The sequence below is a fragment of the Miniopterus natalensis genome, chromosome 10 (assembly GCF_054644295.1).
Source record: "Miniopterus natalensis isolate mMinNat1 chromosome 10, mMinNat1.hap1, whole genome shotgun sequence".
Taxonomy (NCBI): Eukaryota; Metazoa; Chordata; class Mammalia; order Chiroptera; family Miniopteridae; genus Miniopterus; species Miniopterus natalensis.
In genome coordinates this window covers 69,591,454-69,608,517 of record NC_142090.1, presented here as the reverse complement: position 1 = coordinate 69,608,517, position 17,064 = coordinate 69,591,454, and the positions used below count along the sequence as shown (strand labels likewise).

At 37.8% G+C, this 17,064-nt stretch overlaps 1 protein-coding gene across 2 annotated transcripts in view; it reads left to right on the top strand.

Annotated features, from left to right (window-relative positions):
* Positions 1–2,819: 2,819 nt before the first annotated feature.
* SNX13 (sorting nexin 13) overlaps positions 2,820–17,064 on the top strand; it is a 91,252-nt gene continuing 77,007 nt past the window's right edge. The window contains exon 1 of one of the 2 annotated variants that reach the window (XM_016217022.2): positions 2,820–3,416. In XM_016217022.2, coding sequence (XP_016072508.2) covers positions 2,820–3,416 — 597 coding nt within the window. The remainder of the gene's footprint in view (positions 3,417–17,064) is intronic. The other variant, XM_016217023.2, reaches the window with a different exon arrangement.

Below are 17,064 nucleotides of genomic sequence, written 5' to 3'. Positions count from 1 at the left end.
TCTTTTTGTCATCCTTTCCTGTGTTCCTCAGGCAGGCTGGACACTGCTGTTGGAGAGTCAAACCTTTTGCAATGATAGACACAGATGTATCCTTATCATGTGTTTCTTAAGATGGATTGTTTTGTTTTTTAAATTTCTGATTGATAGCCAAAGAACGCAGCATCTCAGATCAGCCTTTCACAGGTTTCCTCTAAACAACTGATATGCTTTTAAGACCATATAGACTAGAACTGCAATCTGTACCAAATTAGGTGCTTACTTTTTAAAAAAGCTAGCTGCTTTTGTAAGCGTTCTTTCCCAACTATATAACTCCTAAATTTCCTCAACTCTCTCAAATGACATCTTATTCACTTTGTTGCTTCCCTTGTTAGCAAATTAACTTCGATGCATGCTTAAAATATAGGGTTTGCTTTTAACATATTTTATCTTTGGTATCTCCCCTCCTATTGCCACCATTGAAAATATATGCAGTGAAGGGAATGGCATAGCTAACAATTGACATAAACTTCTTTCCAGCATTCTTAGTGACAATAAAAGTAATTCCCCCATAATTGCAAGATAAGAACATGCAATGACCACTTTTTAAAAAAATTAAATCATTCAACATCAAGGATTTTTTTATTTTATTTTTACCAGTTGTAATTAGGTCTTTTCCTTTTGGGGTTTTTTAGGAAGTGATTCATCCATTCATTTAAGAAATACTTATTGTCTACTATGTGCCATTGTACTATTCTTGAATTCTAGAATAGGTGCTGAGGAAATATCATTGAACAAAACAGAAAAATCCTGACCTCATGAAATTTACATTCTAGTGGAAGGAAGACACAATAAGAAAAAGAGTAAGTATTTGTTAGAAGTTGTAAATGCTTAGTAAGAAAACTGAAGCAAGGAAGGGAGGATGGTGGGGGAGGGGCATTTTAAATGAGATGGTCAGAGTAGGCTTCCTTGAAAAGGATGACATTTGAGCAAAGATGGGGCAGAAGTGAGGGAGCCATGCAGATATCTAGTGGAAAGATCTTTCCAGATAAAGAGAATAGTTAGTGCAAAGGCCCCAGAGCAAGAGGATTCCTTGTTACAGGAGCGTGCTGCTGGAACAAAGTGCTTAGTGGAAATGAGGTCAGAGAGGTTACTGTAGGAACTTGGTAGGCTAGACAGCATGTTTTTTAGGTCACCGAAAGGACTCTGGCTGAAAAAGCTGGGAGCTGATGATTTTGTCTTGTTCTAAGGTCTACAGACACACTTTTATATGTTAAAAGCATATCCATGCCATTTAGAGGTTGGTATAAACCTCAAGTTGTGTCTATATCACCTTTAAAATAAGTGAAGCAGGTCATCAAACTCTCAGGTCATGATTGATGGCTCTGTTGAAAGTGTCAGGACCTGCCCAGCTGGGTGTGGCTCAGCGGTTAAGCATCGACCTAGGATCCAGGCGATCAGGGTTCGATTCCTGGTCAGGGCACATGCCCCGGTTGGGGGCTGCAGCAGATCAATGACTCTCTCATCATTGATGTTTCTATCTCTCTCTCCCCCTCTCCCTTCCTCTCTCTGAAATCAATAAAGATATATTTAAAAAATAAGTGAAAATGCCTTGCTTGTGGAATTGGAAAACTATATGAAGAAAATTAAATTCTCAGGAAAGACACCTAAATTACAGTTTTAATTCACTAGCTAGGATCTTAAATATTAATGAGCCTCCTTCTCTGTTTTCTTATTTACAGGTTGGAAGAGTATCTTTTTCCAGGTCTATGTTGTCTCTAGTATCTCTTGGTGTCCCTTAATATCTTAGTCCAGATAGTATTTTCCAACCTTATTTCCTATTCATGGCTTAATCTGTCAATACCGGCAACGCATTTTATTGTGTTGCAGAGGTCAGAATTTTGCTGGCTCAGAAATACGAAAATTATGTATCAGATGTAGGTTAAAACAACAAAAACCTACTTGTCCTCAATGAGTAGAATGAAGCACAATCAGGATTTTTCGTTAATTTCTGCCTGGCTACAGAAATGAACCATTTCGTTTCCTTGGTGAGGACTCAATAGCGTAGAGAGAACACAAGGTTGGTAAGGCCTTTCCTTAACGTCTTGCGATAGATTAATGCATTCTCTCTTTTATTAGCAAAGTAGATTTCCTTTTCCCAATAGTGTTATTACTAACGGAGGCGGGGAGACGCTGGTCAAGGGGTAAGGAATTACCGGCCTTCCTTTTCTACCTGTATCCATTGTAAATAAGGGATGGAAGTGCTCTGTGTCAGCTCTGAAAATTTACTCCTCGGTTCCCGGGAAAATGGTTTCTCCAACAGGGTAGCACACGCCGGCGGCAGGTGCGGGTCAGCGCCTGTGACCCGCGGCGGGCTCAGGGTGTCTCGGGGCTTCGGGCGCGGGCCCTCCGGAGCTCGGTCCCACGGAGCGGGACGGCGACAGTGACACCTGCGGAACCGGGCGCACCCCGACAGCTCAGCAACAGGGGGTCAAGAAGCCGGCGAAGCTGTGCTGAGACGGCGGTTAAAAAACAAAAGTGGCTTTAATTTTTTTCAGAGGTCTCAAAGCCGCCATTGTTAGGCAGGTGCTGGCCAATTAACTAATGGGCGGCGGTCCCGGCGCCGGCAGCCGGGGAAAGATGATAAGACGATACGCCCGTATCACTTCCACGACCCGCCGCGCACCCCGGCACACAGCTCGCCGAGGACCGTGGGGACAGGGGAAGTTTCTGTCCAAGTTTAGGAGAGCGACAGCGCGCGCCGCAGTTTTGGATCCCATCTGAGCCTCAGACCCCGGAGGGAGCCGGGCCTCCCGCGGGCTCTTCGGCCGCCGCCCGGGGCAATGCGAGGAGGCAGCTTTTCTCCGGGACGTCTGCCGCCCTGTCCGCGAGCTCCGCAGCGCCCTCCGACCAAGGCTCGGCCTCCGCCGGTCTCGCTCCACCTCCACCCCAGGCCCGGCCGACCCCGGCGTGCGGCGGAGGAGGAGCGGTTCCCAGAGGCGTGCGCGCCGGCTCCCCGGCTGGCCTGGCGCTGGGGCCTCGCCCCACCCGCCGCGGCCCCTCGCCGGCCCGGGCGCCGAGCCACAGGGTCTCCGCCGCCGGCGCCGAGGGGGCCGCCAGACGCCAGTCTCCGCTCCTCCGCGCGCCGGCGCTGTGGAGACCTTCGCGAGACGCCGGCGGCTCCCGCGCCCGCCAATGGGAGCGCACGTCGCCGGGAGACGCGGACGTCGCTCTTCCAAGATGGCGGCGCGTCCGTCGCGAGCAGCCGGGCCGGGGGGAAGCCAGCGAAGCCGAGTAAAGCCGCCACCCGGGAAAGGACTGAAGGAACTGTTGCCGCCGTTGGCGGCGGCTCGGGCAGTTTTCGCTGCTGCTACGGCTGTTGCCATGCGGCGAGGCTAGGGAGGAGCTCACTTCCCCGGGGTGTAATAATGTTAACAGAGGTAAGCGGCGACGGCGGCCAGTGTTTACCTGTGAAATGGGGAAGGGGCCGGTGACAGCCCGTCAGACACCACTGTTTCTCGCGCCGGCGGGCTCGACCCTCGCTCGGCAGCGGGCCGCGGGGCCCGAGGAGCAGCGGGGCTCCTACAAGTGCCCCCCGAATGGGAGCAGTGCTGACTCAACACGGTCCCGCCGCCTCCTGCTGCCTGCGCTCTTCCTTCGCAGTTGCCACTTGCCCGTCGCCCCGGCACTGGTCTCCCTCCTGCTGTCGCTACCTCCCGACTTGCCGCTGCTTCCGTGGTGCCCCTTCCACGCTGCTCTGTGGCATCGTGGGTCCCCGGGTTGCCCCCGGTCCCCGTCTCCCCACGGCTTGTCCGAGGTCTCCCCTCTCCAGTCCCCGGCCTCCGCGGCCCTCCACCTCCACGCTCGCTCCGCATCCTGGGCTCGTCCCTCGGCCAGACCGGTTTGTGTCCCACCCCACCTTTGACGACTCCGTGCAGTGGACCTTCTCTTTCCTCCAGCGACACTTGGGGAACCCCCCCCCTCCCCCGCCGCCTCTTCCACACCCAGTCACCTTTCACTGAAACCGTGGGAATGAGAAAGTTCTGTTTAGCATCCACCCTCTTGATGGCTGCAGGCTCCTTGGTGCTCTCTCCCGGGACCAGTTTTTTCCTTGAACCTGAAATGGAAATAGGGCAGCTATAACTAGCCAGTCAATTTCCCTTTCTAGTGCCTAATGTCCATGGCGAAAAAGCAGACTTTTTCAAGTAGTAGAGTTTGCCTTTACTGGCAATACCTTAGGAACTATAATGGATGGGACTAGGCACTTGTCACAGTGAACGCGGTTGTATGTGGTGGTATGTGCTGCTGTGGGCATCATTGAAGATAAATTCCGAAGCTTGTGGATTTAAGGAGCTATCCTAAAAACTACCCCCTTGAAGTCCTGTAAGGATTCCCGTGTCAGCTGTCAGGGACTAGTTTGGGCATCTTTGGGGCTGAACTAAGGGGTACGAGACAGTTTTAATGGGCAATGGGAAGTATTCTTACTTGGGCCAAAAGGGAAATAAAAACATTTGTTAGGGCAGTGTGAAAATGTGATAGTAAAAGACTTACTTGCCTTTCCAACTTGGTTAACTCTGAGGAACTTCCTACTTTGGTGTGTGTGTGTACGTAATAATCTATGCACAGAACCTGGCATATGATGTTTTTTGTTAAATACTTACTGATTGGTTTTAATTCATGAACTACTTATTTCTAGTAGTTTGTATTTCACTGTAATTTCTAAGTTCCACAGATTTTTTCATTCTTGGAGTTTATTTCATTCCCAAAGATTATGGTATATCAGAAGCTTCTGTTGTCATTAGCAGTATTAGGTTAAAAAAAACCTTAGAAGTAGCAGAAGTTCTGTTTTTACCTTCAGCATGATATTTTGGTGGGAGCAATTAGTCTTATAATAAGTTTTCAGTGGGGTCTCTAATGGGCAGTGTTTCATGAGATAATCTTTTGATTAAATTTGGCTTAGGTTAGCTCATGAACTCATGGTGTCTGCTAGTAAAATGATAGTGTCTTGATTTGGAAAAATTTGGAACTTTCTAAGCTTTTGTACTTTAAAATAATTTTGTGTTTCCGTGACATATTTTAAAGTAAGTCAGTGACACTAAAGTGCCTCTCTAAAGTAAGGTGCAGATTAAATGGTACTTGGATCTTATCTATGATTTTTAGTAGTCATTTTATAGATTACAAAACTGAAGTCCAGAGACTTGTCCAAGGTCAAACAATTATTAGTGCCAAAGGTAAAACTAGAACCGCATTATCTGACTCTCAGTACAGAACTCGGACCATTTCGTTCTCAATGAGTAGTTTTCAACTCATTTGATATATTTTAAAATAGGCTATTTTCTTGTCTGAATATGGTCAGTATATAAACTGGAAGTTGCCATTACTTGAGAAAGACTTTTTGCTTTACTGTTAGCTTTTTTGTTTGTTTGTTTAAACAAGTCTCAGGAATAGTCCTATTTTGAAATATTTTAGATATAACATTTTTACTCAGTGTTAGTTGCTAAAAATTAGTAGCGTGGGACTCCTTTTTACTGCTTCTTTTAGCACTCGCTCACTTTAGATAAGCAAGTTTTAGGAGATGTGATTTAATTTATGTTAGATATTAAAATGTATAATGAAGAACTAAAATGAAAGTCTCATGTTCAACAAGCATATACTGTGCTCAGAAAGTGGTGATTGTGTTATCTGCTTGGTTCTTTTATGTTTTGACATTGAAGAAGGTGATACAATCTCCATTAGCTGGATTAGAAGACCCAGATTGAGAGTTGAAGTGGCTTGCTGTAACAAGTAGTGGAGCCAGCAGTCACACCTAAGTCCTCTTACTCCAAATTGTGTGCTGTATTTGTTGCTCAGTAGGGAATGCATCATTAATTTTTTGTAGCTGATAATCAACAATATACTATTTTTAGTTTTTTTTGAACCAAGGTGGGGATTCCAAGTATGTAGACACATAATAACATAATAATGATAAACATGCATATGTTTTTCATTTGTGCTTTTTGTCAAAATAGATCTTTGAAATCTTTTCAGAAATGAGAAACCATGCAAGTGATCAACTAAGGGCTATTTTAGATTAAGCTAAAAGAGAAAATTACTCAATTGAGCAAATTGTACAATGAACTTTGAAACCTGGAAATACGATAGATTAGTGTGAATTGAAAATACAGCTCCAGGAGGTTGTCTTGTTTTTTTTAATGCTGGTGAAATTTTTTGTTTTTCTACTGTCTTTGTCCCCTTTAGGACTTCTTACTCTTAATGTCACTTCTACAACACCTGTCTTGTGCTTTTAAAAATAGTGAATAAAAATTGTAGTTATTTAAACTTAATAGTTGTTTTGGTTGTGTGCAAATATGGGGCATTAGTTAATGTTAAATAAAAATGGTTTATATTTGTGTTAAGTTACTTATATCCAGATTCATTGATTTTTATATACTAGCATTATTAATTCTTGATTTTGTGGTTAACAGATATAATACTGATGGGAAAAGGTGTAAACTGCAGCACTTTTATTTTAATTACTTATTTTATCATTTTATTTATTTTATTTTAATTTAATTTTTATTTTATTTTTTATTTTATTATTTCATTTATTTTTTTTCTTAATGTCCAAAGACAGGGAACCACAGACACGCCTTTGTAGGAGGGTTAAACTGCAGCACTTTTAGAAGTCCCAGGTTAATAGTTGTTAAGGGAGTAAAATTTTGTGGTTCAAATACATTTGGATTATATTTGCCTAAAGGAAATTGCATAGGTTTCTTCTCTGGAGGACTCCTTATAGCTTTTGATAGGTGATTTACTATTAAATAAGGTGATAGAATTTGCATTTTTTGGCAGAGTTGTTCAATGTATTGGTTTTGTTTATCTGGCAAACTCTAATATGGAGACTTTTAAAGAGTTTATTTTATTTTAGGAAATCTGAGTTTTGATGAATTGTTCATCAAGGAAGGGGTTCTGGACTTGCAGGGATCTTTTTTTTTTTTTTAATCCTCACTGGAGGATATTTTTTTCCGTTGATTTTTAGAGATAGTTGAAGGGATGGGGGAGGGAGAAAGAGAGAGAGGAGAGAAAGAAACATTGACTACGAGAGACCCATGGATTGGTTGCCTTCTGCATGCAGTTGGGGGCAGGGATCAATCCTGCAACCCAGGTACATGCCCTTGACCTGCAGTCGAATCTGCAAACCTCTGGTGCCCAGGCCAATGCTCTAGCCACTGAGCAAGGTGCAGGGATCTTTTTACATGCGCGCACACACACACACACACACACAACTTATACACTCTTGCTCATAATAAGTGATTAGTAAAAAATTATGACTTGATTTTGATGATTAATATATTTGTTAATAGAAATAACTCTTGTGATGGATTGCTCCTTAAACTACATGAGCTATTTCTTTAATTATTAATTAATGATATTGTAAAGGCAACTAACCAGGAAAAGCACCCTAGGTCCATTGGCATTCAAAGGCTGTTAAGAGATATAAAATGTGAGGAGAGGGAGCTTTGAACTAAAGGAAGTGGACAACTCTTAACATACCACTTTTAATAAAGTGGTTAAAATTGAGTGAAAAAATAGGCTGGAGGTGTGGTAATGCATACTTATGTCTGTCAACAAGTGATACTTAACACAGTAGTGAGGTAACACACAAATGAGCTATATGTTAAGCAGTATAAGGAGGAGTCCCAACTTCACTTATTTATGATGTGACATTGGGTTGGGGAAGTAGTTTGAACTTTGAGCCTTAGTTTCCTTTGTAAAACTGGAATAATAATAGCACCTTCCTACACTGCTCTCTCATTGTGAAGATCAAATAAAATGAAAGAGGGTATATAATTCTTTGTAAATTGTCTATCATTATACAAATAACAATGGCTAGTACATCAGCTTTTTCTCTATATGCCTTGTACTAATATGAATTCAGGTCCTATGTTCTCTCTAGCTTTATGGCTCACTAGCTTCTCAGTGGTGGGTGGATTCCAGGAAAAAGAAGGTGTCCCCCCTAGCCATAGGTGTAGTTACAGGAGAGGCAGGGAATAGACTAAAAGAAGTGAAAGGAAAAAAATAGACTGAGAGCATGTCCTGCAAACTAGTAATGAGGGCAGTTTATTGTGTGGTTGGTAAACTGATGCCAAAGAATTTCTGAAAGGGAAGTTCCAAAAAATATTTTGTAAGAGGTTTACTTATTTGAAGGTTAGCAGTCATTTGTGTGTGTATATTCATAAATATTTGTGGAAAATCTTTTATTTTATTTATTATTTATTTGTTTTTTAAAATCCTCACCTGAGGATATTTTTTCCATTGCCTTTCAGAGAGAGTGGAAGCAGAGGGTGGGGGTGGGGAGGTAGGGAGAGATCATTGTGAGAGAGAGACGTTTATTGGTTGCCTCCCTCATGCACCCTGAGTGGGTCCAGGGATCAAGCCTGCAACCGAGGTACATGTCCTTGGCTGGAACTGAACCTGGGACCCTTCAGTCCGAGGGCCAACGCTCTAAGCACTGAGCCTTACTGGCTAGGGCAGAAATTTTTATTTTTAATCAATCCTGGTAATTTTAAAAATCCTGGTACTCTTAAAAGGAAAAGCTGTTGTTTAGGATAATTTTTATAAGGCTTTGGCTATGACTTGTTCTGGACATTGATTTTTGTGGATTAACTTGTCCACCAAACACAAATACACCTACTGTGTGGTAGGCACATGCTCAGTTCTGCTGCTAAAGTGGTGAGTCAGACCTAAAACCTGCCCTCAGAAAATTAACTATCAGAATTAAATTGTGCCAGTTTGGCCATCATTCAGCTGAAGCCTTTGAGGTATTTTGTCAGAATAAAACAAATAACATAATTAAAGGGTGAAAAGTGAAGAGGAATAAAAGGTTGGAGAATGTAATTAAAAGGTAATTACTTGTATTAGCTTTATAACTCCAGGTAAAGCAACCAGTTTGGATAGATGGCAACTTTAAAATGAGCTAGTTACTGTCTGTTTTTGCTCCAAGCTAATTCATAGTGTGAAGTGAAAGAAAAAGTGAGAACAGAGAAGAAGAAAAATCTGTGAATTTGTCTTTTTTCTTCTTCTTGAAAAGACTTTAAAATCTCCTTAAGAGGTCTACCAAATTTTACCAAAAGACCCAGCTGAATTTTATTACCCTGTTGAAAGTAAACTTAGTCTCCACCCACCTTTCATTTATTTCCTTATTTTTCATTTCTTCCCTACTTGACTGTAAACTCCTGAAGATGGGCCTTATAGTTGTATTCCCAGTGCCTGGAACAGAACTGGATGCTTAGTAGTCCTCACTCAACATCTGTTGAATGAATGTTGAATATTTCCTGCAGTAAAATTAAGGTAAAAGTGAAAAATTACCGAGACAATCATTGTCTATGGTAAATTTAAACTATCACATTAATTACCCTTCAAGGATTGTTTCCTATTAGTGTCCAGTAGACATTTTTTAATAGTGCAGTGTGGTTTAATATTGTGTTTGGGATCACAAAACACACAAAAAAATTGACCAAAAAAGTTGAATATCAAGCTTTTAGTTAGAATGAAAGTCTTAATTTTTCCTACATGAAAAAAAATCTGAATAGATTGATGTTATCTTCATATAGCCAATTATAAATGCAAAACAACTTGGATTTTATCTTGTACCTTGTACAGCTTTAAACTTTATTATGACTTCATGTATACAGCTTAAAAATGCACTCCTAAATGAGATAAACTGAAAGAAAGCTTCATTTATAATAGTACAATAATTCTGATTTTTGTGGCACTTTGTTGAATGTTTCACAGTTTGTATGCTGTCTTGAAAGTTGCAAGTATGGGTAAACATTTGGTCATGGATTTCAACAAATCGGAAAATTTGGGGGCACATTTTCAAGGAGTGCAGCTGCTACCACAATCTCTTGACTGAAGTGTGCCTCTCACTTGTTATTTTAATGTTAGATCGTTCCATCCGTATACAGTTGCATTGCGTATTAAGAAATAATGTGTGCCAGAAAAGTTCAGTAGTAATTCTGCTGTGTTCAACTGTGAAAATTAAACTGGTCTAGTGATCTTTAAGTTAGTACTAAAGACTCATATATGTCAAATGGAGTAATTCACAGCTGTGGGCATATTGCACTGTTTTCTCCAGTTTCCTGAGGGACCTTTTTATTCTGATACCTCTGTGAAATCCCTAAGGCGAATCCTGCTTTGCTTTTGACCTTAGCCCTGCATTGTTGGAGAGTCCTTGAATGTTACTCTATTTAAACCTGAATTCCTTTTGCTCCTGGAACCCTGGGGCTATTTTTGTCCTGACTGTGGTTTGGCACATGAGAGAGTGTGTGATTCTGTGTATTGTGACTTTTATTTTCAGGCTAGAGTTGTGTGACAATATGCATGTGGAGAATGGCTTTTGGATTCACCATCATTTGAGGCTTAGAAATTATAAAACTGATTGAAGTTCTACAGTTTTAATGGAAGAGTTAAGTATGAAATAAAATTTCACCTCATTTTAGTTATTACATACATTTTGGGAAATCATGGACTGATTTTAAGATACTATGTGTTCTCCAGTGTTTCTTTAAATCATAATACTGTACGTTAGAATTTGTTCTTGATTTCTTTTCCTGAGTTTGAAATGGCATTTTGTTCTCATAATTTTTCTCAGGATGTTTAATCAGATTGCAACTATTAATACAATCAACTAGTTTTATATCAATGTTATTTTAATTACTAACACCTAATGCTTTTTCTTGACTAATAGTACCTAAGTGCTCAACACTTAAACCATTGCAGTGGTCTAATCTTGGTACAAGTTAGAATAAGAGAAAATGGGCTAGAGGGAGGTTGGAACTTGAGAGGTGGAACACAACAAATATACAGAAAAAGAAACAAATAGTATACTTTACAAATAGTGGATGTGCTGATTACATAGCAATTTTAGGAAAATCCATTTGGCTTAATTTATTAATGTATTTTATGAACCAAATAAAGCTCTAGAAGTTAATGTCTGATAGTTGAGAATATTCATTCAAGTAATAGGAATTAATGCAGAAAATACAGGACTCCTCAAATTAGTGAGATTGTCTTTGTATTGGGACTCAGAGTGTTAATCAATTATACCTCTCTCTCCATACACACATACCTCTAATCATAAATTGAATATTCCTGGTTTCTGAAGAAGAATATATGCTTTTTGGTTAAGAATGATGGCTTATGTCTGATTATTTGGCTTTGAATCTAAGTTTTGTCACTTCAGAGCATTTTGGCTTTAACTTTTTGAGCCTCAGTTTTCTTATCTGTGTCACTAGTAAGTTGATGATACTTATTAGCCCCATAGGTTTTTATAAGTATTCAGTGAAATAACACATTTTAAGTACTGTGCACAGTGTTTCCCACAGTAACACTCAATAAATGTGAAGTTTTATTATTACGTCCTCAAATGTAAATAGCACGTGGTTTATTTTTGTAACTTAGAATTTAATGTTTGAAGCTGTTTTTGTGTGCTCTGTTTCATTGAGGAAGTTTTAAAATGTTCTTTGGCTCAGATGATCTAATTCTTCTCTTTCTGTTCTTATTAACTTTCTAATTTATGTATTTTATTAAGATTTAGATTTAGACTGAATTCAGGATGAAATTAAGAGTTTACACCTCTATAATATGAATTGGTCATAACTAGAACTTTTGACTAACCAATAATTTCTTCTGGCCATTAAAGCTTTTACTATAGATGAAGTGAAAGGGAAAGTTGTAGTATAATCTCATGTTTTAAAAATGCCAGTGTTATATATTTTTTTCTGCTATGGAAAGCACTGTGGTTCTTGTCAGTTTGATAACATTTTATGTAAAGTAGCTCTAAATTTATATAAGCTCTTTTATTGAATTGTTCCTTTTATAGGGAATAGAAAGGTGAGGAACATTAAAATCCTTTGTGTAAAAAGTATGTAGTTGGTTTGATTGGTATTAGGAGAACTGTGTAGTGGGTTAAGAAAAGAACTTAGGGCTGAGTTACTACAAATAAAATTTGTACTTATAACTCTGAATATGGGTATTAAGCATATAAATAATTTCAGCCCCTTTATACAGTAGGTGCTTATCTGCATTCATGTAATAGTACAGTAAACTGTTACTCTCAAAGAGGAGTGGGGTGTTCATATTATAACAACATTTTACTTAGCTGGAGATTATCTAGGTCCTTTGTGGGTGAATCTATGTCTGTCTCTCTTTTCCTTTCTATACCAATTTTTTCCTTTTTTACCCTGTCACTTAGTGGATGTGTTGATTCTCTACCTCCTCACCTCCCACTCTCTGTCTTTTATTATCTTACTCTATGTCTGTAGGTCTGCCTCTTGCTCTCTCCGTTTTTCCCCAACCTTTACCTTTTCCTCCTGTCTCAAATAAATCAAATTGGCCACAATAGAGAATTTAACTTTTATTTTTTAAGTTATACTTCACTTATGGGTTTAAAAATATTTTTCATTGTTAATTTTGAAAGCAAACAAAACATTTTATATATATTTTTAAAACAATCCAGCTTAGTGTAATTTCCTTTTATGATTGTATGCCTCTTGTCTGAATTTATCTTGATTAAAAAGACTCATAATCTCCGAGTTAATGAACACTTTTGAGCTTTATTTTTTATTGTGAATTAAGGCATCTTATAGTACTTTCAGGATCATTGTTCTGATACTGAGTTACTGTATAGCCTTCAGGAATGTGAAGAAAATTTATCTGAATCTGTATCAACTCTAGAACATACCCTGGAAGTTATCTGAATACTAATACCTACAAAATCTACATCGTATTAAAGAGTACCAGGACTTGAAGGTGTCAGTGTCAGTTTAGTTAGTTTAGGTTTTTCTGATAAACTGAATTTTTTAATCTTAATAAATTACGTTTAGCCCGACTGGGCGTGGCTCAGCGGTTGAGCATCTACCTAGGATCCAGGCGATCGGGGTTCGATTCCTGGTCAGGGCACATGCCCGGGTTGTGGGCTCCATCCCCACTCGGGCATGCAGGAGGCAGCCGATCAATGACTCTCTCATCATTGATGTTTCTGTCTCTCTATCCCTCTCTCTTCCTCTCTCTGAAATCAATAAATATATATTTAAAAAAATAAAAAAAATAAATTGCTTTTATTTGATTATTCAGATGTTGTGTGCAGAATTTTGCCCACCTTCCCCCCACTCCTTTGAAAACCTTCTTGAGAGTCAGTGGTCAATGTAAAATAATGGTTCAGAACTTGCTTGAATTTGAAACCAAGCTCAGTTCATGGTTCAGTTCTATGACTTAGCTATTTCCTCATCTATAGAATAGTTAGTAATATAACTTATAGAGTTGTGAGAATTAGATATATATAATATGTATTTATAATCTACATATTTATACATATATTTATAATATATTAAGTTGTTAGCAAAGGTCCTAGCCAATCCTAAACACTCAATAAATGATGCGTTAGAGGGTGCCCTTTATCATAAGGAATGAATGAAGGGTAGGAGATTGGTGACAGTTCAGTTAGGCTATGAATTGAAGTGAAGATCTAGCTCTTGGTACTGTAATAGGCTGTGTTGTTTGATTTCTCCTTGGATTACATATTATGGGGAAAAGTAGAAGTTGAGTAGTGAGTATTGGGACTTTCATTCTTGTATTGTTACAGTCTTATATGAATGAGGGGGGAAAAGGGGACCGTTTACAAATACACCTGTTTTATCTCACTTTTGCACCAGTGAAATGCTGTGGTAAAAGTTGTGTATACTTTAGTAGAGGAACATTTTTGTGACTGAAAGTATTCTGATATAAACTGAATCTATGCTTTCCTTTTCTTTCTAATTCACTTTTGTTAAAGGAGTTTAAGATGAATTGCCACATAACAGCTTGTTTTTCATGAGGTAATGATAGAGAATGGTCTTGATGTTTGAGGATCTTTATGTGGCCCAAACAGAGTGGGTAGGGAGTAGACAGATTGTTGGGTTAGAAATGACAAGCACAATACTGTATTATATCAAAATAATTTTGTTTCAGTGTAGTGTCATAATGACAGGATCTAAAAAGAACAGAGAATTTATGGAATAGGAGGAAAATTATTAAGGAACTTGGGTATTCAAGATTGTAATTTCCTTTTGATGTTTTCTTTCTGGCCTTGAAAAATATAGTGGAATAATGCCCTCTTCCCCATTAAAACATTTCCATAGTTGTTTCAAGAAAAAATAATGAATTAAAATTCCATTATTCAGAGAGAGGTTTTTAAAGAAATGATTTAAATGTAATTTTAAAAATTATTTTGTCGCCTGGCCAGGCGTGGCTCAGCGGTTGAGCGTCGACCTAGGATTGAGGTGATAGGAGTTCGATTCCAGGTCAGGGCACATGCCCGAGTTGCGGGCTGAAGCTGGTCAATGACTCTCATCATTGATGTTTCTATCTCTCTATCCCTCTCCTTTCCTCTCTCTGAAATCAATAAAGATTTATTTAAAAAAATTATTTTGTTGTTAAATATTTTATAAGAAATGCATTTGCTGGGGATCAAGCAGGAAACCTGGGCATGAGCCCCAGGTGGGATTGAATCTTGAACTCCTGGTTCCTAGGTCGATGCTCAACCACTTAACCATGCCAGCCTGGCAGTTTTTAATGTTTAATTATTTCTAAGAATAGGATTGAAAAATCTAGTAACATAATTTTCAGTCTTTTAAAATTCTCACAAACCATTGGAGGAAATTCAGTTTTTTTTTTTCCTTTATTCAGATACATTTAGCCTTCTAGGTACAGGAGTAGGGTAACCTGTTAGAGATTCTATCATTTTAATTCGAAGACTTATTTCTGTTGTTGAACTTCAAGTAGTTTATACAGAGGGCTCCTTTTCTTTATGTAGGCATTCACAACTAGTTATTTTTCAAACAAAGATAGCTTTTTTGGTAGTTAGTTTTTAAAATAATTTATGGTTATAAAATTTGAAGCATAAAGTCAAATATAAAAAAGAAATATTAATTGCTTGTAATTTTATCACCCAGAATAACCACATTTTACATTTCCTATCTTCAGTATTCTGTGTTATATTTGTACACTTTTTAAAGTGGATCATATGTACAAACAAATTTGTATACCCACCTGTCTTCACTTAATATAAATTTAAAGAACAATTTTATATTTGAATATTCATGTAAAAGTTGTAAGTAAAATAGATTAATGTAAGATTGTATATTAAAGGAAGACTGTGCTATACTTAAGTAGGAGTCATTGCAGATAGCAAAAATGGCTCATTTTTTAGAAGTGTTATTATAACATAACTTTATTGATTGGTCAGTGCAGAAAAAAATCCTGAGTATTGTCGGAAATAATACCAAGAAGGCATTTGATAAAATTCAACCTCTCTCCTGATTAAATATATTTAATAAAATAAAAATAGATGAATACTCTATTAAAAATTGTATGTTAAAACCCATGTCAACAGCACACTTCCTATTTTTTAAATATTTTATTTAGCTTTTATTCATCATGAACAAATTTGACTTAAAGTTTTTCATCTTTGTCTATCACATAGGTGAAAATTATATTTTTGCTTTAAAAGTTGAATTTCTTTGATTATTGATGGGGTTGATAATATTTTATTTGCTTATAGGCCATTTGTATTTTGTTTTGAATTGCCTGTTCCTATTCTGTTTTCCTTTTGAAATATTGCTCTATATCGTAATGATTTATAACCTCTTTTCTTGTGGATTTTAACCTTTTGTTATAATTGGTTTATATATTTTTACAAGGATATATATAAGTTTATGGATTTTTTTGCTATAATATACATTTATTTTATGTTGTTAAATAAGTGATCCTTTTCCTGCAGATTTTTACCATGTTAAAAAAGATCTTTCCTGGCTCTAGATTATACAATGATTTATAATTTTTTTAATCAGAAAAATTTAAGCTGTTTTCTCCATATTTTTAGGGGAAAATATTCATAATTTTTATCAAGTTTTAATAATGCAAAATTTCAGACATACAGAAATCTTAAGAAATATTGCCATCAGAATCAATCCATGTATCAGTTACTTAGATTTCTTAACATTTTGTCATGTTTGCTTCAGACCTGATTCTCTGTGTCATTTTTGTTGTTATTGTAGCTGAACCATATTAAATTAAATTGCATATTTTATATCACTTCTCCTCAAAGTACTTTCCTGAATATCCCAAGAATAAGGGAGTTTTTTAACAGAACTATAGCATTATTGTCACACTGAATAAAATTACAAGCAATTCCCTACTATCATCTAATATTTAGTATATAAAAATTTCCCCAGTTTGAACCATTATCTAATCTAGCAATATTATTACTATGTCTCTTTAATCCAAAATAGATAACCTCCCATCTTTCTTCCTCTTTCTCCTTCTTCCTCTTCATTGTTGTGGGTGGTTGTCCTGTGCATTAGGATGCTGTGTAGGATGCACACAGCAACGTCCTTGGCTGCTATGATAGCCCCCTCACTCCATTTTGATAACCAAAAATGTTTTTATGCATTGATAAATGCCTCTTAGGGGGAAGAACTCCCCTTGGCTGAGAACCAGTGCATTCAAGATAGTACCTTTTCTGCACTTTATTTTTTAAAATACTTATTTCTTAGAATTGTTTATATCTTGAATCTATTCTGTATATCTAGCCTTTAGCCTATTTTGCTTATTTTACTTTTCTTTGTTGTTTAACCAGTAAGTAGTAATTTAAAAAATAACTTTATTGAGATATAATTGGCATATCATGCAATTCATCCAATTAAAGTGTACAATTCAGTGGCTTTTAGTATATTCACAGAGTTGTGTATGTATTGCCACAATAAGTTGTAGGCTTCATTACCCCAAACAGAAACGCCCTTATCCTTGTCTCATTTTAAAATTGTTTTTTTTGGTCTATTTTTTATTTAGTTTTTTGTATATTTCAGGTAGAAGTTCATTATCAGATAGATGATTTACAAGCATTTTCTCCCATTCTGTGGGTTCACTTTTCATTTTCTTCATGGTATCATTTGTAGCACAAAATTTTCTAATTTTGTTGTAGTGAAATTTATCTACTTCTGTTGATTGTGTTTTTGGTGTCAAAAGCTATTTTTAAATTTTGCAATGCATTTTCTTTAGTTAGCTTCA